At 43.2% G+C, this 23,257-nt stretch overlaps 2 protein-coding genes across 8 annotated transcripts in view; one reads left to right on the top strand and one right to left on the bottom strand.

Annotated features, from left to right (window-relative positions):
- The window catches only part of fbxo38 (F-box protein 38), a 47,909-nt gene extending 27,662 nt beyond the window's left edge, over positions 1-20,247 (top strand). For 5 of the 6 annotated variants that reach the window (XM_061289631.1, XM_061289641.1, XM_061289649.1 and 2 more), the window contains 8 exons: positions 2,675-3,316; positions 4,915-5,015; positions 6,320-6,422; positions 6,800-6,966; positions 9,069-9,214; positions 17,089-17,192; positions 18,744-18,857; positions 18,946-20,247. In XM_061289631.1, the coding sequence (XP_061145615.1) occupies positions 2,675-3,316; positions 4,915-5,015; positions 6,320-6,422; positions 6,800-6,966; positions 9,069-9,214; positions 17,089-17,192; positions 18,744-18,857; positions 18,946-19,124 (1,556 nt within the window). In that variant the 3' untranslated portion in view covers positions 19,125-20,247. Of the gene's footprint in view, positions 1-2,674; positions 3,317-4,914; positions 5,016-6,319; positions 6,501-6,799; positions 6,967-9,068; positions 9,215-17,088; positions 17,193-18,743; positions 18,858-18,945 lie in introns of those variants that run through there. The other variant, XM_061289666.1, reaches the window with a different exon arrangement.
- Positions 10,080-13,935, bottom strand: LOC133161299 (uncharacterized). Of its 2 annotated transcripts, none has more exons than XM_061289686.1 (3): positions 11,899-13,935; positions 11,496-11,785; positions 10,080-11,146 (listed from the first exon to the last, which is right to left on the bottom strand). In XM_061289686.1, the coding sequence occupies exon 1, from the start codon at positions 13,687-13,689 to the stop codon at positions 12,415-12,417; it is 1,275 nt and encodes a 424-aa protein (XP_061145670.1). In that variant the 5' UTR covers positions 13,690-13,935; the 3' UTR covers positions 10,080-11,146; positions 11,496-11,785; positions 11,899-12,414. The 2 variants fall into 2 exon arrangements, with proteins under 2 accessions (XP_061145670.1, XP_061145669.1); XM_061289685.1 differs by having other exon boundaries at positions 11,496-12,342; positions 12,414-13,935.
- Positions 20,248-23,257: the final 3,010 nt, after the last annotated feature.

Raw genomic sequence — 23,257 nt, 5'->3', positions numbered from 1 at the left:
AATTTCATCAGTATTTGGTACAATTGTCTTTAAAGTGTCTGACCTGGGTGAAATGTTTTGGATATCCTTTCTTCATCCCTGCAGTTTCAAACTGTAGTTTGGCTTTTTTTGTGTTTCTTTTGTAATAATTGCTTCATCCTGGCAGAGTGGCATTTCAGCTCATGTCGCAACAGTACTTGTTTCTTGGTAGATAATGACATAGCCTTACCAGCTTCAGTCAGCATTTACGTATGCAAAGCCTTTTCTTTTGTTCTTGGTTGCACATGCACATATTGGACCAAAGCGCATTCAACTCTGGGTCAGAGAACTTTCTCCTCCTTCCTGAGCAGCATGATGGCTAGACATTCCAATGGTTTTTATACTTGTGTACTGAATAATTGTTTGAGTAGGTGAATTTCATACCTTCAGGCATTTGGAAATTGCACCCAAGGCTGAAGCAAGAACCGTGTGTCCCTTGTCTCTTGGCACATTTTTTTTTACTTTCTCTTGATGTTACACAAACAGGGCAAGGCAAATGTATTTGTATAGTAGTATCCATGCAGAAGGCAACATGTGTTTTTCATCGAGTTAAAATAGAACATTTAAAGGAAAAAGCAACAAAAAATTATGAAAGAATTTGACATTTAAAAGCAAAAAATGGAAAAAGTAAGATATTTGAAAGAAAAGTGACGATTAAATACTTTACTGACATTACTAAAAAATGTACAGTGCAACATGTATGATTTTAGAAAAAAATGATTAGTGAAATGCATTAGAAAAGACCATCATAAGTATAGGGGAAAAAATCATACAGTTTCTTTTAACTTGATTTTGGGAGCATTTACATTTGGCATAAACTTGATTCCTGTTTACAGTTTAATAAATCTGTGTGCAGCATTACATCTAAATTAAACTGCACTCCGCCGATTGACCCAAGTCTTCTGACCTCTGAGCCCGATTTGGTTTATCCATCAGTATTTCTGTAATTTATTCCGGACCTAAGCCATTTAATGATATATAGACCAATAAAGGAAAGTACATGAGTTAAAAAAAAGATTTACTACACCTGACTGGGATCCAGTGTAATGTCTTTAGGACTGGAGTGATATGTTCTCATCTTTCTTCTTGTCAGAACTCGAGCTGCAGCTTTCTGAATAAGCTGCAGCTGGTTGATTCTCTTCTCAGTTAGACCTTTACAGTACAGCAATTAGGTTAGTTGAAGATAAAAACATAACTTTCTCGTTGTCTGGTCGAAGCATGCAACTTTTCAATCTAAATGAGTTTTTCAGCTGGTAAAAGGCTGTTTTAATGAATGATTTGATATGACTGCTGAACGTCATTATTCAGTCGAGTTATTAGTTTTAGACACACCTTAATTGAATTGTTGTAATTTGGGACATTGATAGTCGGTGGCGTGGTAAACTGGTTGTTTCCCAACCAGAGGTTGGAGATACGATTCCTGGCCATTCTGACCATGAAAAATCGCTTTGATGGCTGGTTGGATGGGTGGATGGATGGATCATCTGCATAGCCATCATAGCTAACATTGGCGTTTTGGAAAGAAATTACCCAAGGGTAGCATATACTATACAGTAGGGGTGTCAAACTAGATTTTTTCGGGGGCCGCATTGTAGTCATAGTTTTTTACGGAGGGCCATTATGACTGTCAACCCAAATAAATGTATGAGTATATTATGTAAATGTATATTATATACAGCAAAAGCTACAAAACAAACTGACAAATAACTCGTTTTCAAATCAGATGAGTAAAAACTGGTAAATATTAAAAAAAAAAGATATTAAAAGTGAAGACAATTTGCAATTATAGTAATGACACGAATTTGATGCGCAATTTGTCTTTGCAGGCCACATAAAATGATCTGGCCCCTGGGCCTGGAGTTTGACACCCGTGCTATACAGAATGAACAAAAGGGGACCAAGGACTAACTCTTGAGGGTCTCCACGTCATGGCAATCCTATCAAATTTGAAATTGCCAATGGTCACAAAATAACTCATTTCCTTCATTTTAGGACAGTTCCATTCAGTCCTATCCACATTTCTGACCTGTTCAATTGTATATTATGAGATACTGTTTCAATTGCTGTACTGAGATCCAATAAGAGAAGACACCTTCCTGCCCCAGTGTACAATCTTATATCACTTAATACATTTTAAAACCCTTAGTACTTTTTAAAAGCGCTGTCTCTGTACTATAAGTAAATATATAATCATTGTTGTAGCAAATGCAGCATGCTAAACTCGCTGTCAGCAAACTAATATGTCAGTGATAAGTACTACTTTTTCTTTGTCTTCTGTTCCTTCTTATTAGTCTTCTTCTGTCTCTTGCCAAAAGATGCATTACCGACACCTTATTTTGCATGTGGCAATTGCCACAAAAAAAGTTCAATATTTGCAGCAGCAAAAAACTGCAATCATTTCCTAGGATTCTACCTTTGTCAACAATGTAATGCAGGGTTCTAGTTAAGTGATCTTAAGCTTAAAATAAAAAGGCTTTCGTAGTTAGAAGCAGAACATTCAATCCAACTTGTTTGCTGCCATCAACATGATTAGGGGATGACCATTTTGGGTCAGATTTCGAGTTTATAGTCCCAACAATTGTGATATGGTAATTGCTTTGATCAATAAAATTTGTGCTCGAGTATACTTTTAACCTTAATGTATCTGTGTTTCCAGGTAAAGGAAAGACTCCTCTGCGGCGGAACAATAATGTGCCTGGATCAACGTTGGTCTCGGGAAATCGGGTGAAGCCTCCTGCGTCAGAGGGTCGCTGTGAAAAGAGCTGTCAGGTGACCAGTGAACAAATCAAGGCTGACATGAAGGCTGCATCCGAGAACAGTCGGAGGACTAGCAATAAAGGCGTCAACACAGAATCAGGGGAGACCTCACCGAGGCCAGGGCAGGATGGCACAGTACAAGGCTCCGGTGTCAGTGGGGCAGCAGAAAGGCCGCTGACCCAATGTGTGGACATAATTGAACCTGGATCAGCCCAGGGACCTGAGAGGCGAGCTACTGGAAGTGACAGGACTAATGGGGGCACAGTAAACCACGCTGGAGCACATAGTGGTGACTGCAGCACCAGAGAAGTTGGATTAAGGCAAACTTCTGGTACTGCTAGTGTTGCGCATCTAGAATCCAAAGGTTCTGTTGAAAACATGACTTCAGGACAACCAGCTGGTCAGAGGCACAGACGAACGCCGGTGGCTCAGCGTTCAAGTTGTAAGCGAACTCTGGCCAGTGATGAGAACTCTCCACCCAGACGACCTTTGACCCGGTCCTGCACTCGCATGTCTTCTGTATCCCTGATGCCAGAGACAGGTAATAAATAGTATGAACAATTGAAAAAGATCCATCAAGATCACGTGTCAAACTCCAGGCTCGGGGCCAGATCCGGCCTGCCATGTCATTTTGGATTGGATTGGGTTAGATTAGAATAGATTAGATATTCCTTTATTTTTGTCCGACACGGGGATTTTTTTATTTTTTTTTTTACAGCCTTTTGAACAAAAACTGAAGAAATTATTTCTGATTTTGAAACTAGTAATCCATTGATTTATGTACATGTATTAATACGAGATTGTTAAACCTTTATTTGGCGGCACTTTCATAACGTCCGTAGCACAGTGTCGCACACGCATGTCCGCCTCACAGTGCAGGTCTTGCGGGTTCAATTCCAGCTCTGGCCTTCCTGTGTGGAGTTTGCATGTTCTCCCCTTGCCTGTGTGGCTTTTGTCCTGGTACTATGGTTCCCTCCCACATTCCAATGACACGCATGGTAGGCCAATTGACCACTCCTGATTGCCTGTAGGCGTGAGTGTGAGTGTGTTTGGTGGTTTGTCTATGTGTGCCCTGTGGCTGCCAACCAGTTTAGGGTGTCCCCCGCCTAATGCCTGATGTCTGCTGGGATGTCGCACGCCCGCAAAAAGTGGTTTGAAAAATGGATTGATGGGTGTCATAACGGTCTTCTGTGGGAAGCCGTAACTAGAAAGTGGCCCATGCTAAAATGAGTTTGACACCCCTGATCTAGATTTTCTGAGGTAAAAAAAAATAATAATTACGATAATTTTCAATCATGGTTTTTAAACATGTCAAAGCCACCAATAAGATAAGGGGACGTGTTGCTTGATGTAGATACTAGGGGTGTAAATCGCGGGTTTTGTCACGATACGATATAATATCGATACAAAGAACTACGATACGATATTTCCCGATATCTTAAAGCCTGCTGCGATTCATTCACGATATATCGCAATATAGTGCTCTACGATCGATTTTTTTTTTTTAATAAAAAATATAGAACAATAACCTGATTTATAACAATTCATACGCAAAATCAACAAGGTACTGCAAACTCTTTATTTAGGAAATTACAAGAGTATTGTAGTATATATAGAAAGTGCTTATTTTAACACTGAACTTTGATGTGTTTTTTCTTTAAATGTGCAGCGAGATTTGTGCTCCCTGAATATTTGATCACCGCATGGCAGGATTTACAAACTGCACTTGTCTTGTCCGTTGAGCCATCTTTTCTTTGGAATCCAAAGTGCTTCCAAACGAATTACTTGAAGCCTAAAGGGGAGCAAATTTCCTCGTCTTTTTGGACACTAGCCATAGCACCAGCCCAGGAGCCGCGTACTAGTTGTCGACTCCCCTTTCACGTGCAGCAACGCCGCGCACTGCTCCCTGCTCCCGGAAAGAGGAAGCAAGCAACAATGAACTGGATTTCAAAATAAAGTCGCGTCTAATGTCCGAGGTCAAACACGGCGATATAAATCGATGTTTACGTTTAGCATCGATGCCAATAAATCGTAGAGCATTATATCGATTAATCGATGTGTATCAATGTATCGTTACACCCCTAGTAGATAAATGTTTCTTTTTTTTTTTTTTACACTGGTGTTTTTATGGATGAGCAGATCTTCCAAGAACCAGGCCTCGGGTAGCAACAAGGAGGAGGAGAATGGCTGACAAATCAACCAGTACTTCGGACCCGGTGACAGAGGATGACCATATACAGGTAAACACACACACAACCGCATGCTAAACTTCTTGTGTCTTTTCACTGTGGCAGATTCTTCAGTTTATGACGGCACTGATAATTCAAGGCTACGAATGGAGCGCAGTAATGGGCAGTTTACACATATTTTGGAAGTGATTTTTCATATAAATATTGCTATAATTATGATTTAGCATGGGTTAATGGTAGATGCAGATTTTAGATTACAGCGCTCAATTCATTATCGTGAGGGCTACATTCCAAAGAATGCCACAATAAGTAAAATCCGCCAAGTAGAGGTGGATTTTAATTTTTTTAATGTTTCCCATTCCATCCATGCCTCTATTACGTCGTTGTGAGGCGAAAATGGTTCCCTTCATTCAAAATAAGTTATTTCACCATTTAACTTTCAAAACACAAAATGAAGAATAAAACCCAAGCTGCAGGTTGTGAAACAACAACAAAAAATGTTAATTTCAGGAATGTGCAGGAAAGGGAGGTAATGTAGCTTTGAATAGATTTTTTCCTTAATAAAACAAATTACAGTATAAAATATGCATTTTATATTCACTTGAGTCGTGTTTAATATTTATCTCTGACAATTTCAGTTTTGAAAGTGAAGAAAATATGGAAACAAGAATTTGAGCCAAGGGAAAATGCTTTTTCTCTGTGCTGTATAAGTTATTTTTTCTAAAGTGAAACTGCTTAGAAAAATAGTTTTCCACCTTCCATCCTTGTTTAAATAAATCTGCATTATCAGTCCCCGCCATTTTTCATCGACCCACAGTTTTGCCATGTAAACAAAAAATGCAACATAAAGAGTAATCCTACGATGTATCATTTACATATTTAAAAAAGACAAACTATTTTAACGTCCTTGTTTGATAGTACTGACCAAACGTAAATCATGTTGCGCCACTAGGTGTCACATTTGACACAGAATCTGGTCCTGACTTGCAGCTTTAGTCAAGCCTACTTGACTTTTCTTTAATATGGTCAAAAAAGTATGTTAAGGTTCTTTTGAACAAGTGATAGCTATACACACACACGTCTTTTGCTGTTCATAAGTTAAACATAAACTGAAATTCTGAATAAAAAGCTTTTTAGTATGTTGCTAACTTAGAGGCTTTCCTGGCGCACACACACTTAAAACGAAACCGTGTACATGTCCATATATGGTCCGAACCGTTTGTCTCCTCTTCCACCCGTAGGTTTACTGACATGTCAAGTGATAATTGCTCTGTCAGTATAATGTCCTCAAGCAAATAATCATAGTAGCAAATGAAAATGCAGTTGACTAGCAAGTGTTCTCATAACTCTTTCAGGTGTTGACCCTGAAGAGTAAGAACCTGGTGGGGATCACTCTGACCAACTGCGGTATCACCGACCTGGTCCTTAAAGACTGTCCCAAGATGATGTTCATTCATGGTACTTCACAAACATGGATGTTATGTCACTGCCGTCAGGCCAAACCTTCATAAGTCACATATTGGTCAATCCACACGTGTGGGTATTATTTTTACAAACTATTGACCAATCTAAAGTGTTGAAAATAGCTTGCTCTTTTTCACAATGCAATGCTAATGTGAACAAACTTGACGTTTTTGGGGTCAATTTGGAGATACAAGGATTCTGCCCGACCCCAACAATTTTTAATTCAACAATACTTGCAAGGGTTTAGTACTGTACAATGAATGCACCTACCTTTTCCTGTCACAAATATATTTTTCTACTGTGCCCCTCTTGACTTCTGTGATTGATCACAAATTTTCCTTTCTCTTGTGTCTCCCTTACCTTGAGTAAAGCTACCCGATGTCGAGTGTTGAAGCAGCTGCGAGTGGAAAGCGCTCCTATTGTTAACAGGTTTGACTATGCACAATGCAAGAAGCTGAACATGGAACAGGTCCTGGATCAGATTCTGAGAATGCCTCCTGAGCGCAACCGCATCATCTACATGCGTCCTATGCACCAGGTCAGTATGCCAGGGCATCTCAAAGTCCAGTCATTATGCACTGCGACTTGTTTATACAGAATACATTCTTTATTCACTATTTTTTTGGTTTTTTTGTTGTTTTTGTTTGGTTATTCACTAAAAAAAACACCACCTAGTGTATTTGCTGTGTTTGTGATCAAACCAAAGCTCAGTCCAGTATGAAAAAAAAATTGCTTCGGCACCATCTTGTTGCTAAGGAACAAGGGCTGGTGACTATGGAAAAAATAATCACAAATATTTTTGATTCATATTAAAATCATGTTTAATAAACACAAATATTGATTGAGTTCAAAACTTAGTATTTATTCAACTTACAAAACTCAACTTACGTAAATATAACCGAAAAGAAAAATGAGAAAAAAAACTCGGATCACATACCAGCTGTGCGTTGGCCTATTTGGGTCAGTATGGCATCGTGGATGCATGCAAATACATTCTTATATTTCTTATTTGATGTACAAACCCAGTTCCAATGAAGTTGAGATCCTGTGTTAAACAAAACAGAATACAATGATTTGTAAATTATTTTCAACTTTTATTTAGTGGATTACCTTTTAAAGACAAGAAAGTTCTAACTGATACTTTATTTATTGAGGACAATGTTCCTCAGTGTACACGTCCCTGGCTTTTCTGAGCCCAGGCTCATCCAAGAACGAGTTATGTAAAGTGGAAGTGTTCTGTGGTCTGACGAGTCCACATTTCAAATGTTTTTTGGAAATTGTGTCCTCCGAACCAAAGACAAAAACAACAGTTCTGGACTGTTATGGACGCAAAGTTCAAAAGCCAGCATCTGTGATTGTATGGGGCGACTCAGACATCTTTGAAAGTACCCGTTGTGTGGAAAGGTACATCCTGTACAAGTTTTGGAGAAACATATGCTGCCATCCCAAGCAATGTCTTTTTCATGGACGCTTATTTCAGCAACCCAATGCCAAATCACTTTGGGCATGTGTTACAACAGCGTGACTTTGTAGTAAAAAAATAAGTACTAGAGTGGCCTGCCTGCAGTCCAGACCTGTCTCTCACTGAATTCAAAGCCAAAAAAAAATATTTCAAAAAGAAAGTTTCAGTTTGTCTTTGTAGTATAATCTGTTAAATATAGCTTGAACCTGATGTGCAAATGATTGGATTTTATTTTATTTGTTAAACACAACGTCCTAACTTAAACGGAATTAGGTTTGTTGATAAAGTGTAGAAGACAAAATCAAACTGTAAAAACAAAAAACATATTAGAAAGACTATGAGAATTGTTGTATTTCCTGCCTGTATGTATAACCAGAGCGTTTGTATGTGAATATTCCTTTTATGAAGGAATATCACTCCCAAAACTCGATGCTGATTTTCTGTTACCCTCTCAATGCATTTTTACATTAATATTAGCACTGACAATGTTTCTAAAATGAAGTCTGTCTTGTATTGTCTTGTACAATGAGTGTAATTATTTTTGTTGTCTTTAGTTTGACGGTAAACTCCTACTGGGGTGTCTTTAAAGGGCTTAAAACACGCTCAGGGAGGGCAAAATAGCATTTGTCATGTTTGCTGCACAAGCAGCATGATTCATTCATCACGTTGCTTTCACAACATAGGTACACACAGTGCTTTTCGGCTTTTTTAAAAATGATGATACTGTTTCCGTAATTGTAAATGGCCAAAAACGAGCTCACAGGTAAATATCAGTTGATTGTCCTGCCGGTTTTGGTGATGTAGGATTGGAGTCCACAAATAATAATTGAATTATTAATTTACCATGCCCACTCAAACAAGTGAACAGATTAGCACCCATTCGTGCACAGCTCTACTGCACAGGTGTCAAATCTTAGTCCAGAAAGTAGAAACCCTGCCATAGTTTGCCTTTAGCCACAGTTGCTTCTAACCATCCACCAGGTGATCGAGTTCCTAATTTTTATCCCACCTTTGCAACATTAATCATAGTACCATACTTAGACTTGTGAGGGCACATAGAACATATTGCTAATCAAATTTTTGACTTGACTTCCTCTTTAAGTAGTTCTGGACGGTGTATGTTTTTTGCCACTTGAATAAATAGTCTCTATGCTTAACTGGATCATCCTTCTTTTCAGATTGATTCTGTGGCATTGGAACGTCAGCTCTTCCAGGGTCCCTATCCCTATCATATCGCTATAGTTCATGAGTTCAGCAATCCTCCAAATATACGCAACAAGGTCCGCATTCGCAGTTGGATGGACACTATAGCCAACATCAGCCAGTGAGTACTATCCCAGATTTATTCTGAAATCTTCATCTATAATTTTTATGCAATTTTACCGAATATAAAACGATGAAAATTGCTTAAAAACAAATGAGCACTGCCAAATACTGACGCTCTTAATTGCAACTTAGTTGAGGTCCAGCCGGAGAGGCCAGTGGCTCGGCCAGGGAGTCGCCTCTTTTTAACGTCGGGACCATTTTTTAGACAATGAAGGGTGGAGATAGGAAGGTTCGCTACATGGCTTGTTTGTTTTAAATAAATATGCTTCAGTAGTAGACTCCTGTGTAAGATGCCATTTCGTATTAACATCAATATCGTATATTGGTAAGTCGGCTCATAGTTTTATGAATTGCATTACTCATGGCTTTAGACCTTAAATATGGCGATTGTGTTGGACAGTCATATGTTTTGTGACTTTTCAAAGTTGTTTTTCTTGGTGGGAGTTTAAGGCGTTTTGCCCTGGCCGCTTTATGTGAGCATGGACTTTGAAGAACTGGCTGCCGCTGGGTTCTGTTTGTCCTATTTTAATCAATGCCAGGGTCTTTTTTTAGTACGTTAATTTTTTTAGGTGGTATGCTGATGCAAGTGTGCAACAGCAATACAAGCTATAATTGAATTTGAACAATGTGGCTCCTGGGAACTCAAAATAAGGTGGTGTTTTTTGGAGTCACTGTGAAGTTGTCATTTTGCCAGTGCGAGGTTTCTGCCAGACAGTGGCGATATTAGTTATCTGTGGTAGCATGAGATTTGGATCAATCTACAACTTGTACTTGAGTGGTTCCAATTGAGTGTAGAGTGGTTGGAATGAGAGTCAGCACTTCCAAATATGACACCATGGTTCCTCATTCGGGAAAGGGTAGTGTCAAGATTCAAGAGTTTTTATTCGCCATGTTTGAGCGTGCCAAACAAGGAATTTGACTACGGTAAATCACACCCTCTGTTTAACATTTAGGTGACTAACAACACTCAGAACATGTGAGAAATAGCAAATATTCTCAAACATCCCCTGATCTTAAACACCCAAAAGGGCAAGGAAAAACTCAAAACTCCAGCTAGGGGAAATGAGAAACCTTGAGAAGAGACCACAGACGGGAAGGTCCCTCTTCCAGGATGACCAGGCTGCAATGGATGCAGAGAGGACACATAGTACAAACAGTGTAGACTAATTCAAAAAAGGTGTGGAGAGCAGGATGTTATTGCACAGTAATAACTCTGAGACTCTAAGAGTGGTGTGAGTTCATCAGAGCAACAGCCTGGGGGAAGAAGCTGTCTCTGTGTCTGCTGGTTTTGGCATACCGAGCTCTGTAACGCCGTCCGGAGGGGAGTAGTTCAAACAGACTGCAACCTGGGTGAGACGGGTCTGTAGAGATATTCCTTGCACGTTTCCTGGTCCTGGACAGGTACAAGTCTTGGATAGATGGGAGGTTGATTCCAATGATCTTTTCTGCAGTCCTGATTGTCCGTTGCAGTCTGTGCTTGTCTTGTTTGGAGGCCGATCCAAACCAGACAGTGATGGAGGTGCAGAGGACAGACTGGATGATGGCAGTGTAGAAAGTCGTCAGAAGCTCTCGCGGCAGGTTGAACCTCTTGAGCTGTCTCAGGAAGTACAGCCTCTGCTGGGCCTTCTTCCGGACAGAGTCTATGTGGCCGGTCCATTTCAGGTCCCGAGAGACTGTGGTTCCCAGGAACTTGAAGGTGTCTGTGGAGAGAATAGTATTACTGCGGATAGTGAGGGGTAAAAGTGGTGAAGGATCTCGCCTGAAATCCACTGTCATCTCCACTTGAGCGGGTTCAGCTCCAGATGGTTTTGGCTGCACCAGTGGACCAGCCGCTCCACCTCCTGTCTGTACGCAGTCTCATCCCTGTCCTGGATCAGTCCGATGAGAGTGGTGTCGTCTGCATACTTCAGGAGCTTCACAGGAGAGTCACCTGAGGAGAAATCATTGGTGTAGAGCAGTGCTTCTCAAATAGTGGGGCGCGCCCCCCTTGCTATACCTGGGGGGGCGCGTGTGACCCTGGGGAACAGGCTTTTTTTTTGGCAGTACTAGAATAAAGTAATTGCGCATTTTCACAGCAGGGGGCAGTGGCGCTCTCATTGTTACTTCTGTGACGTTTGCGACAGTGCAACATTTTACGACTTACAAGACAAGTTAGGATAGTCACGGTGGGGAGGGGGGGGGGGGGCGAATAGTTTTCTTCTTGCTAGGGGGGGGGCGTAACAGAAAATAATTGAGAAGCACTGGTGTAGAGAGAGAAGAGCAGTGAGGAGAGGACGCACCCCTGAGGGGCTCCAGTATTGGTGGTCCGGGTGTCAGATGTGATGCCCCCCAGCCTCACACGCTGTCTCCTGTTTGTCAGGAAGCTGGTGATCCACTGACAGGTGGAAGCAGGCACCGCAAGCTGGATGAGCTTCTGTTAGAGGATGTCAGGAGCGATGGTGTTGAACGCCGAGCTGAAGTCCACGAACAGCATCCTGGCGTACGTTCCTGGGGTGTCCAGGTGGTGCAGGATGTAGTGCAGTCCCATGTTGACCGCATCATCCACTGACCTGTTTGCCCGGTAGGCAAACTGGAGGGGGTCAAGCAGGGGGCACGTGACATCCTTCAGGTGGTTCAGCACTAACCTCTCGAAAGATTTCATGACCACAGATGTCAGTGCGACAGGTCTGTAGTCATTCAAACCTGTGATGGCGGGCTTCTTGATGGTGGAGCTCTTGAAGCACGAGGGAACCTCACACAGCTCCAGAGAACGGTTGAAGATCCGTGCAAAGGTGGGCGCCAGCTGCTCAGCGCAGACTTTCAAGCAGGAAGGTGACACGCCGTCTGGGCCCAGTGCCTTCCTGGTCTTTTGTCTCCGGAACATCTGGCGCACTTCCTTCTCGTGGATCTGGAGTGCGGGCGCGGCCTCTGCAAGAGAGAGAGTAGGTGACAACGGTGGTAGAGGTGTGGACAGAGTAGTTGTGGGGAGAGGTGGGTATGTAGATTGTGTTGCAGGAAGTCCCGTTGTGTGGGAGGACCGATCAAACCTGCAGTAGAACCTGTTTAGCTGGTTAGCAAGCCTTGGGCTCTCCACAGGACGGGGGGTTCGTTTCTTGTACCCCGTGATGCTCTGCAGACCTTTCCACACTGTTGAGGGATCAGGATTGGCAGAGGTGTCTCTTCAGGTTCTCCCCGTAACACCTCCTGGCTTTCCTGACCTCAGTTCAGTGTGTTTCTGGTCTGCATGAACAGGTCGCGGTCGCCGCTCCTGTAGGCCTCCTCCTTGACTTTGCGCAGCCTCCTGATGTTCGGTGTAAACCAAGTTTTGTCGTTGTTGTACGTGCAGAGGGTCTTAGTCTGCACACACAGATCCTCACAAAAACTGATGTATGATGTGACAGTGTCAGTGAGTTCATGCAAGTCTGAAGTTGCAGCCTCGAAAACTCCCCAATCGGTGCAGTCAAAGCAGGCTTGGAGGTCCTGCCTTGACGCCACTGTCCACTTCCTCACAGTCCTCACCACAGGCTTAGAAGTTTTTAGTTTCTGCCTGTAGGCCGGGATCAGATGAACTAGACAGTGGTCCGAGAGTCCTAAAGCTGCACGAGCTGCAGAGTGGTATGCATCCTTGATCACGGTGTAGCAGTGGTCCAGAGTCTGTGCCCCTCTGGTGGGACACGTTACGTGCTGTCTGTATCTGGGGAGTTCGTGTGCAAGGTTTGCCCTGTTAAGATCACCCAGAACAATGATTAGTGAATTTGGTAGAAGTTTCTCCATGTCTGCTACCTGGTCAGCCAGCATCTGCGTGGCTTCACTCGCACGTGCGTGTGGTGGAATGTAAACAGCCGCCATGACGATTGAGGAGAACTCCCGTGGTGAATAGAACGGCCGGCAGTTTATGAAAAGTGTTTCTAAGAGAGGGCTGCAAAACTCTTTCAACACCGTGACATCAGTACACCAACGTTCATTAATGTAGAAACAGAGACCACCTCCCTTTGATTTTCCGGAGAGCTCCGCGCTGCGGTCTGCACGAGTTAGGCTAAACCCCGCTAGCTCCACGCCGTGTTGGGGGGTTCGTTCGCTGAGCCACATTTCAACGAAGCACAGCGCGGCGGATCTGCTGACGTCCGTGTTCCTTGAAGTGAGGAGCAGCAGTTCGTCCATCTTGTTCGCCAAGGAGCTGACATTCGCCAGATGAATTGACAGTAGGGCAGAACGGAACTCTCTCTGCCTCAGCTTTACGAGTGCTCCGGCTCGTTTTCCGCGCCGCCGTCGCGCTAGCTTGTATAACACCGCCGCTCCGGCTAGAATCTCCGACAAACAGTCTGAATCAGAGAGAACAGGAGAGAAAATACCAGAAGAAGACTGTCCGATGTTTAACAGCGCTTCTCTGGTAAAAGTGATCCGGGATGGACAGCAGAGGACACAGAAAACACACAAAATAAGACAAAGAAACAGAGAGCGACTCACCCTGGTTGACATCCGCGGCGCCATCATTTGACGTCATAGTGTCCTCACTATGTCGGGAGGAGTTAATTCCCTGAGGTGAGGAGCTCTAGTTTCTTGGGGTATTTTGGGAAGAATTAAGTGGGAGATCGACTAATAGATTGGTGCAGCGTTTGCAGTCCTGGGAACTCTCCGTTGGTCTGTCATGTTGACGAAAGTGCTGAGTCGAATGGTGAAGCTCTCAAATTACCAGTCAATCCACGTTCCTTCCTTCTCCTATGGTCACGAGCTGTTGGGCATGACTGAAAGGACAAAATCATGGATACAAAAGGCCTAAATTAGATTCCTCTGAAGTCAAAGTCTGCTTTATTGTCAATTTCTTCACATGCCAAGACACACAAAGAAATCAAAATTACGTTCCCACTATCCCACGGTGACAAGACATAGTACACAATATACATACAGGTAAACCAACAAACATAAATAAATAAATTAAATAAAAACAAGAAGGCACAAACAATGAATAAATAAGAGTGATGAATAAATAATAAATAAACAAATAACATAATAAATCAGAGGAGCAAAAATGGAGCAAGTGTGTATACAGCAGACAGTCAGAATATAGCGCAAAAGTACAGGACGTTACGCAGAAGGGGGGAGAGAGTTCAGGATCCTAACAGCCTGGAGTATCAAGCTGTTGGTGTGTCTGGTGGTGCGGGAGCGCAGGCTCCTGTACCTCTTCCCAGAGGGCAGAAGATCAAACAAAGAGTGAGCGGGGTGACTCCCATCACTCACAATCGTGGTCGCCTTGCAGGTGAGATGGGAGGTGTAAATGTCCTTCAGGGAGGGGAGTGGAGCACCAATAATCTTCCCAGCCGTGTTCACTATGCGCTGCAGGGCCTTCATGTTGTATTCAGTGCAGCTACCACCCCAAACAGCGATACAACTGGAGAGAACGCTCTCAATGGTGCCACGGTAGAATGTAGTTATGACGGCCGGAGGAGCACTTGCTCGCCTGAGTTTCCGCAGGAAGTACAGGCGGCGCTGAGCTTTCTTCGCCAGTGATGCGGTGTTGGTGGACCAAGAGAGATCCTCACTTATGTGCACCCCCGGGAATCTGGTGCTGCTCACTCTCTCCACCACAGCACCGTCGATGGTCAGTGGCAGGTGTTGGGTGTGACCCTTCCGGAAGTCAACAACAATCTCCTTGGTCCTGTTGACGTCCAGCAGGAGGTTGTTGTCCCTGCACTACGTGGCCAGAAGGTCGACATCCGACCTGTACTGAGTCTCGTCGCCCCCGGTGATGAGACCCACCAGAGTCGTGTCGTCGGCATATTTCAGCACGCGGTTGCCACCGTAAGTTGTAGTGCAGTCATGCGTCAGCAGGGTGAAGAGCAGCAGACTGAGCACGCAGCCTTAGGGGGCCCCCGTGCTCAGCGTGATGCTGGCGGAGATTCTGTCACCAACACGTAGCACCAGAGGCCTCTGACAGAGGAGGTCTTGTAGCCAGTTGCAGAGGTAGGTACTGAGGCCCAGCTTGTCGAGTTTGCAGATGAGTCGTTGTGGCACAATGGTGTTAAAGGCCGAACTGAAGTCCACAAACAGCAATCTCGCATACGAGCACCTTCTCTCCAGGTGGGTGAGGGCCGAGTGGAGGGCAGAGCAGATGGCATCCTGAGAGGAGCGTTTGGCTTGGTACGCAAACTGGAAGGGGTCCATGGTGGGTTGGGGCTAATGGATCTGATGTGCTCCATGACAAGCCGCTCAAAGCACTCCATGATGATGGGCGTCAGTGCCACGGGGCGGTAGTCATTGAAGCAGGACGGAGCAGGTTTCTTCGGCACAGGTACGATGGTGGCAGCCTTGAAACACGAAGCGACAATGGCCTGCTGCAGGGAAATGTTAAAGATGTCTGTGAAGACACCCGTCAGCTCCCCAGCGCAGTCCTTCAGCGCTCGACCTGGGATGTTGTCAGGGCCCGCCGCCTTACGGGTGTTGATAGCGGCAAGCGTCCTCTTCACGCTATCAGCAGAGAGGCACAGGGGCTGCTTGTGTGGAGCGGGAGTGGTCTTTAGCGGGCAAGTCCTGTTCTGAGCGTCGAAGCAAGCAAAGAAGCGGTTAAGAACGTTGAGCAGACGGATGTTGCCCTCACAGCTCTGCGGCGCGGGCTTGTAGACCGTGATGGTCTGAATGCCCTGTCATAGGCTCCGTGCGTCCCTGCTGTCCTTGAACTGGGCGGTAATCTTGCAAGAGAATGCCCTTTTTGCTTCCTTGATGCCCCGGAACAGGTCGGCCCTCGCTGTCCTCAAGCCAGCCTCATCCCCTGCTCTGAAGGCTTTGTCCCTGGCCCTCAGCAGCCTGAGGACACCCCCTGTCAGCCATGGCTTCCAGTTAGCCCGAGTGACGATGAATTTCGAGTAGGTCACATCATCAATGCACTTTGTGATGTAAGAGGAAACAGAGTCAGTATACTCCTCTATGTCCGTCCGATCGTTGCAAGTGGCCGCCTGCCACACTCTTACCCGCTTGCGAACTGGCCTGGATGCTTTCACCATTTGTCTGTATGCGGGCAAAAGCAAAACAGTGATATGGTCAGAAAGTCCAGAATGGGGGAGGGGGGCGGCTGTGAAAGCTCCTTTATGTGTAGAGTAGACCAGGTCCAGGAAGCTGTCACCACGTGTTGGAAAATTAACATGCTGGTGAAGCCTCGGAAAAACAGACTTCAGGTTAGCATGATTAAAATCCCAGCGAAGATGGTGAAACAATCAGGGTGCGCCGTCTGTTTTTCACTGACAGCCTGGTACAGTTCACTAAGAGCCGCGGTCCTGTCGCCTTCGACACTTTGCCACTACAGAGTCCCGGCACCATTCGTCACGGATGTAGACCCATATTCCTCCTCCTCGCGATTTTCCCCCTTTTACAATGGCCCGAATGGTGATAGGCTGAGAAGCTTGTCCATCAAAATGAGTTTTTTTTCAGTTCTTTTGAGGTTCTTTCAGTTCTTTTCACATCTACATCGAGAGGAGCCAGATAAGTTGGCTCATCCATCCAGCTAGGTTTCCCCTTGGGAACGTTTTCCAGACACATTCCACTGGGGAAAGGCCACAGGGGAAGTCAAAATGTTCTAAACCTTTCTGAGCTCCAGGTTGTGGCCTCTATGCTGGACAAGTCTTGTGACGAAAAATACAATTTTAAGAAACACGTGTGAACTCGCGTGTGTATTTTCGTTATGGGTTTATTAAAGAAGGTAATATCAATAATATGGACCGCATTCCTAAATAAACCTTTGCTCAAGGTCTGACCACAATTGTGCTATCAAATGCATGATGTGAGTATGCGAATAGGGAACACTAGAAAAACAATAAGAAGCGAAAGCTGTAATTTCACAAGTGTTGCAATAATTGCTTGAGTAGTCTGAATATTCACTATGTTTGTGCATCTGTTTTTCAGAGAGCTAATCAAGTACGAGTTCTTCCCAGAGGCCACCAGGACAGAAGAAGATGTAAAGAAGTATCCTAAATATCCCTGGGGCCGAGACATTTATACACTAGAGGGTAAAACACATTCGGAAACCCTTCGATGAATGCAACTCCAGTACAGCTCACTGCAGTACAGGACAAAAATTCCCTCATTGGGAATTTGATGAGGCAGCACATTTGTCTAGTGCAGGGGATCAGCAACTCTAAATACTTTCAGCTATCTACCACAGAAAATAAAACCTTTAGAAGTCTTGAGCCTTAGTGAACACACCATAAGAGTCAAAGGAAAGAAAACAAGATGTATGTAACATGTCTGTATGTAACAATAAGAGGCTCTGATAGAGAGTAAAAGGTTGAAAACAAAAGTACAAGACATTAACTGAATAAAAAATCAAAGTGAATCAAATCAAATCGTTTTTCCAAATCTGAATTGATACCCAGCCCTATTAGGTATACTCACTCAGCAGTACAGTCGCACAATGACCTCACTTTGAAAAAGTGGAGTTGAATTCATTAAACAGTGCTGCTGTCCTTTTTGATGTTCCAATGGAAGTACCTTTACGTCTCTCCTTGCCCCGAAGATGTAATTTAACAAAGGTTAAGCAAGGCACCAATCCATGATTTAAGGACAAGATTTGCTTCTTACATTGATACACACTTTGGATTCCCGTTCCTTCTTTTGTCTTCTTCTACTATCGTGTATTGACACGATACACGGGCATTGGCCCGGTTGAAAAAACAGCTTTCTAAGGCCACTTACTGTGCATATCCACCACAAAAACGTGTTGCATTTCAAAAGTAAGTCAACCGCCACAATGAACATAATTATTTACTGCTTGTAGAAAAAATATTTTAACTAAAAAAAAGACACTTGGGTGAAGCTTACGTTCAAATAAGTCAATGTGTGTTCGAGTCGTCTTCACTTAAAAACCGGACTTCATTTATCCATCTGCTGCGTCGTCTTTTGTGTTCCGGCATTTTATCTTGTCTGGAGCAGACCGGCTAAACCGCAGCAAATAGCGACACATCAGTGCTGTGAACTTCATCTTCAATTTCACACACTTGTAAACTGTCACCCTTGAGGCTCGAGCTATGCTTATTTGTAACATAGTTAACATACTAGTTCATTTATGGCGTAGCCTTTAAACGTCATTTTTCTTCCCCCACGATCCTTACTGTCATATGAAACTGCTCAGTAAATGTTGGCGTCCGATGTCGCACATCAGCACCTGGGACAGTAAAATTATATTTGAATTTGAACAAAAGTTCTGAATAATTTTCCAGGGTTAGGGTTCCCAGGGTTAGTTCATTTATGGCGTAGCCTTTAAACGTCATTTTTCTTCCACCACGATCCTTACTGTCATATGAAACTGCTCAGTAAATGTTGGCGTCCGATGTCGCACATCAGCACCTGGGACAGTAAAATTATATTTGAATTTGAACAAAAGTTCTGAATAATTTTCCAAAGTTACAGTATGTCACAGCAGATGGATGAAAGAGCCACATGCGGGTCTGGAGCTGCAGGTTGCAGACCCCCAAATAATACCCCTTACCCATTCTGTAATTGTACTTAGGTACTGCTGTGTTTAACGGACTTGAACTAACCTCCATGTCCTGCTTACTCAGGTCTGTTGGATGGTGCCCCCTACAGCATGATAACAGACTTCCCATGGCTCAGAACTCTGAGAGCTGCCAACCCCAACAACTACGCCCGCTATGACTTTGAGGACGACGAGAGCAGTGAGTGTCACATCTCCTATTTGAAAAGGGAATCAAAAATTTGGGCCCCAACAACCACGGCCTTTCACTATGTTCTGTTGTGCGTTAGCCACCATCTACGCCCCGAGGAGGAAGGGTCAGCTTTCGGCCGACATCTGCATGGAGACCATTGGCGAGGAGATCTCTGAGCGGCGACAGAGCAAAAGAGGAGTGTTTCAGCGAGTCGTGGTTCTTTTCCTCCATCACTGTGACACGCCCGGCGAACCAGTTGATGACGACTACATTTAAGACATTCTGACTGACATAAGACTCCATTCCATTTGGGAAATGGCAACATGGCATTAATTGCGTTAGTGTCCGAGCTGCCGGCCCGGTTCATCCGACCTGCGCCGCACTCTTGAACGCAACTGTGGGGTGGGGCCAAAGATCATTATGCAGCAAAATGGGCATGTTGTCAACATGACTCCAAATAACGCAAGCTTTTGTCTTACATGTCTTGACTTTTCATTCATGAAGCATTTTAGTGTTGCAGTATTCCATTACATAAAAAAAGTTTATAGATACGTTTAAGTATTATAATCATGGCTTGTGTGCGTGCGTGCGCGCGCGCGCGCGATCCGTGTGTTTGTTTATTTATTTAGATTCATCATTCACCAGAAACACAAATTTTCAGTTGTCAGTTAGGTCACTTTACAGACACATTTTCACCCTGGAAAAAAAATTCGTACCCAAGATGCATTGGTTTTTTTGGGAAGGGCTCGACAAAGATAATTTAAAGGGTCTATTACGTGCACTTGGGAAAAAGTTGTGGATCCCTGCAACTAAGCGCATTGAATCCTAAAGTCAACGAAAAGTTGGAATGTTGTCAATTCTTGATTTGACTTCTGCCCCTGTCCTTTTGTGTGTCCTGAATCTTGCTCAGAGCCATATCCGCACCTATGGAAGGGAGATGATTGGAAATAGTATTGGATCCGATTTCTATTTGATTTGTTGAAGGCCTTGCATTCCCCACACCTCACCCATCCTCACCCCAAATTGTCAGAGGTACTTTCAGTGCCTTGATTGTCACTGGTCATTTGTTGTCAGGGTCAGTCAGTAGGTCATTAGACATGAAGTTGGCATGTAACTAATCCTGGACACCGCTTCTACCCACTTGTCACATTTGCAGTGTGGAATTTGTCAAATATTGTATGCGTCTTGGTGGACTAGGGGTTGATAAATGTCAACAATTGAAGCAATTATTGAACGGTGACTGAACAGAGTAAAAAAATAAAAAATAGCCCCACTGTTTTTTTTTGTTAAGCAACAGTTGTACAGACATTGTAGATAGTCATGTTCCTCCATGCTGTTTATATGTTTATAAGAAAAGGTTATTTCACATTATGGAAAATAAAACTCGGCAGGAAATGAACTTACTGTCTTTGTCACAACTTCTACGACACTTGCTCTGACATAATGGTTAGTCACCCTTAAAAGCTAAACGTTTAAAGTTTAAGAGAAATTTTATGTATGCTCTCTTAACTTTTATCTTACTTGTTATGTTGTACGTGTGAATTTTAACAAAATGACTCATTTCTAAAGCATTTAATTTAAGAAAGACAACTCTGTCAAAACAAAGTGAGAAATTTATTTTAAATTTGCCTTCCTTTTGACTTTTTTTACTTTAACTTTTAGTTTATTTGAGTATATTAAGTGCAACAGTCTACTCCATAAAAGTAGTTTTAAAAAGAAAGTTCAGATGTTATAAAATAAAATAAAAAGTATGAGGTCATTTCAAGGTTAAAATGCATTGCTACACATTGTTCAGACTTAACAGCTACTACAAGTGAGTGGGAAACTACATGCACATGACCGTGGAATTATGGCTACCATGGCTTCTGCTCCAATAATACCAAAAATGATAGACGAGTTACAGACCAAAGCGCCGAGGCCTCTGGCAGCCGGAGATGGGACACCTGTACACGTTCTAATTTCGACACCACTAATCGCTGCGCTTCCTGCTTTGACAATTTGGGAGGACAGACAAGACATACACATACTCAAGTGAAGCAGACTGGTCTGCCGCTGTCATGAAATGTAAACAAAGTGAAACTGGCCACAGTTCTCACTTGTCATTGAACTTCCGTGGACACAAAACAGCTACTTTATTTCTACACAGTCTGAGCATCATCTAATCTAATCTGCAAAATAATTTTGACAAAGCGCAAGCCATGTAACCTTAATTATGTTGGAAATACTCAAGAGCTATCATTTGCTCTTTTTCCTAGCATGACTGTTCTTTGGTGCACAAATCAAATGGTTTAATATTTTCTGCGTGGAAGAACTTTTCACAACGAACTTTTACGGGCATCGTGTGGACCGTTACCATATGTATTGAATTTTTTCTTTTTAATGGAAACAAACTCCACATTTCTGTCCATTTCTAAAGTTGTAAGTGGTCAGGCGTACAAATGAAGGTGTCCATAAAGTTCATTAACAATATCCAATGTACCTGAGTCCACTGAAGGTCCCTGTCTTTTCCATACCAAAATGCTAAATCACAATATGCAACAGTGGAACCTCGGATCTCAATGCTAATTTGTTCCAGAAGGAGCGTTGACAAGCAAAACCGTTGAGTTCCAAAGCAATTTTCCCCATTGACCAACCAACGCTGACTCACAGCAGGTGGAATGAACTACGTATATTTTGTTTACAAAGCCGCGTGAGTCGGGTTGGTTTTCAAAGTTGGAGAATCGGGACAAAGATTTCCCAGCATTTTGCATTGAAAGCCGAATATGTTGAGGCGATTGACTTCCGGGGTTCCACTGTATGAGTAAAACAATGTCTCGAACAAGCACATGTAGTGAATGCCCAATTGTCACGACCTTTTTTTATTTCTTATTTACGTCACATCATTTTACATCGTGTTTAGGGCCGCATATAAAATGCAACCCAATTCTCAACCCAAGTCTCGATCCAGGCATCCGTCCGGGCCTTGAACAATGACTCTTGCTACGAAAAGTATTTCATTTATGAAGGTGGTTTGAGAGAATTACAAAACCTAGTCTTTCTTGTTTTACTGCGAGGATTTGGAGCAGTCAATCGCCGAAGCTTTTTACTCCTCCTATGGCAAATGAAAAGAAAGAACATGTTTATTTTGTTGTTAAATGTCTGCAGGACTCCAGTCCATATGTGGGATAAGACCACATTGTGTGTTAATGCGTGTGAGTGTGTGTGTGTGTGTGTGTCCGTGGTTGGTTGCCATCTCTAATGGCCCAGTCTGGTAAGCTGCTGTAAACAGTGAAGCGTGTCCAAACATTACCTTATTAAGACAAAAGACAGCAGACGGAGAGAAGAGCTTATTCTGCCCTCACTCGTCCCATCTACGCTGGCTGGCCCTCTTTGACTTCCACGTGTCGCACTGAGCTTGAATGAATGAAAATGAACTACGACCCAAGACTGCGCATATTAGATTTTGAATACCTTAACGGTATTTTGAAATCTCATTAAGCTTTCTATGTACATTTGACATCTGGATCTTGTCTTTCTCACGTCTCAGTCACATGCTCCCTTTTGGTTGTTGTTTTTTTTTTTTTTACACTTTCGTCTCGCCACCATTCCCACTTAACTTCCTTCCTCACTTCATTTCCACTTGTTTCTTGGATTCTCATCAAATATTGCTCTCCTTCTCCCTTCATGTAATGTTCATCATCTCTCACTCTTGCTTCCTTCTCTGGCAGCTTTTATTTCACCAGAAAATGAACTCATTGTCACTGTCAAACCCAAGACAGTTTTTTGTGTGAACTATTGTTTCAGCTGAACACATTACATAAACATTGGAAGTGTTTTCATGTTACTTGACTTTTTTTTTAATCATCAATTTTGAAACACTTAGCTGTATTTTGAATGAATGGTCAAACTTCCATCTGTACATCCGTCGGTCCATCCAGCCAAAAGCCACCTACCCAAATGAGCGAGGCGTGGAATCATGAGTGACAGCTGAACAAAAAGGCTTGGGACCACCCCCAGTGACAGTGCCTTGAAACCTGTATAACTCAACACTTATACAAGTCATATTCATGACATGGGCAGGTTTTTGAATTGCAAAAAGAGTGTTGGTCTAAACTTATGTCTGCGCAAACCACGTTCATATACTGACACTGCTGGTTTAACACGATTTGGGTGAATTTAACCTGGGGATAGGCAGATATTTTTATAGCTTTACAAGCACATGTAAAAGATTTCAGATGTATTTAATTCATATAGTATATGTCATCAACCCTTGGAATCATGTAAAAACCATCGCACTGGACGGTATGGTGTAGCTATGTGGGGCCATCACACGAATGATGGTGGGTGTTTCCATGTGCCCACTTCACTGTGCAGATGTGTTTCCGCCTTATCAAAAATGGAGTACATTTAAACAGAGGAAAGGAATGCTA

The sequence above is a fragment of the Syngnathus typhle genome, linkage group LG1 (genome assembly GCF_033458585.1).
Source record: "Syngnathus typhle isolate RoL2023-S1 ecotype Sweden linkage group LG1, RoL_Styp_1.0, whole genome shotgun sequence".
Lineage (NCBI taxonomy): Eukaryota > Metazoa > Chordata > Actinopteri > Syngnathiformes > Syngnathidae > Syngnathus > Syngnathus typhle.
Note: the sequence above shows the minus strand (reverse complement) of the source record. Positions and strands in the feature narration are given on the sequence as shown.

Coding starts and splice junctions, on each gene's coding strand:
- LOC133161299 (XM_061289686.1), bottom strand. CDS start 13,689: ATGATGGCGCCGCGGATGTCAACCAGGGTGAGTCGCTCTCTGTTTCTT.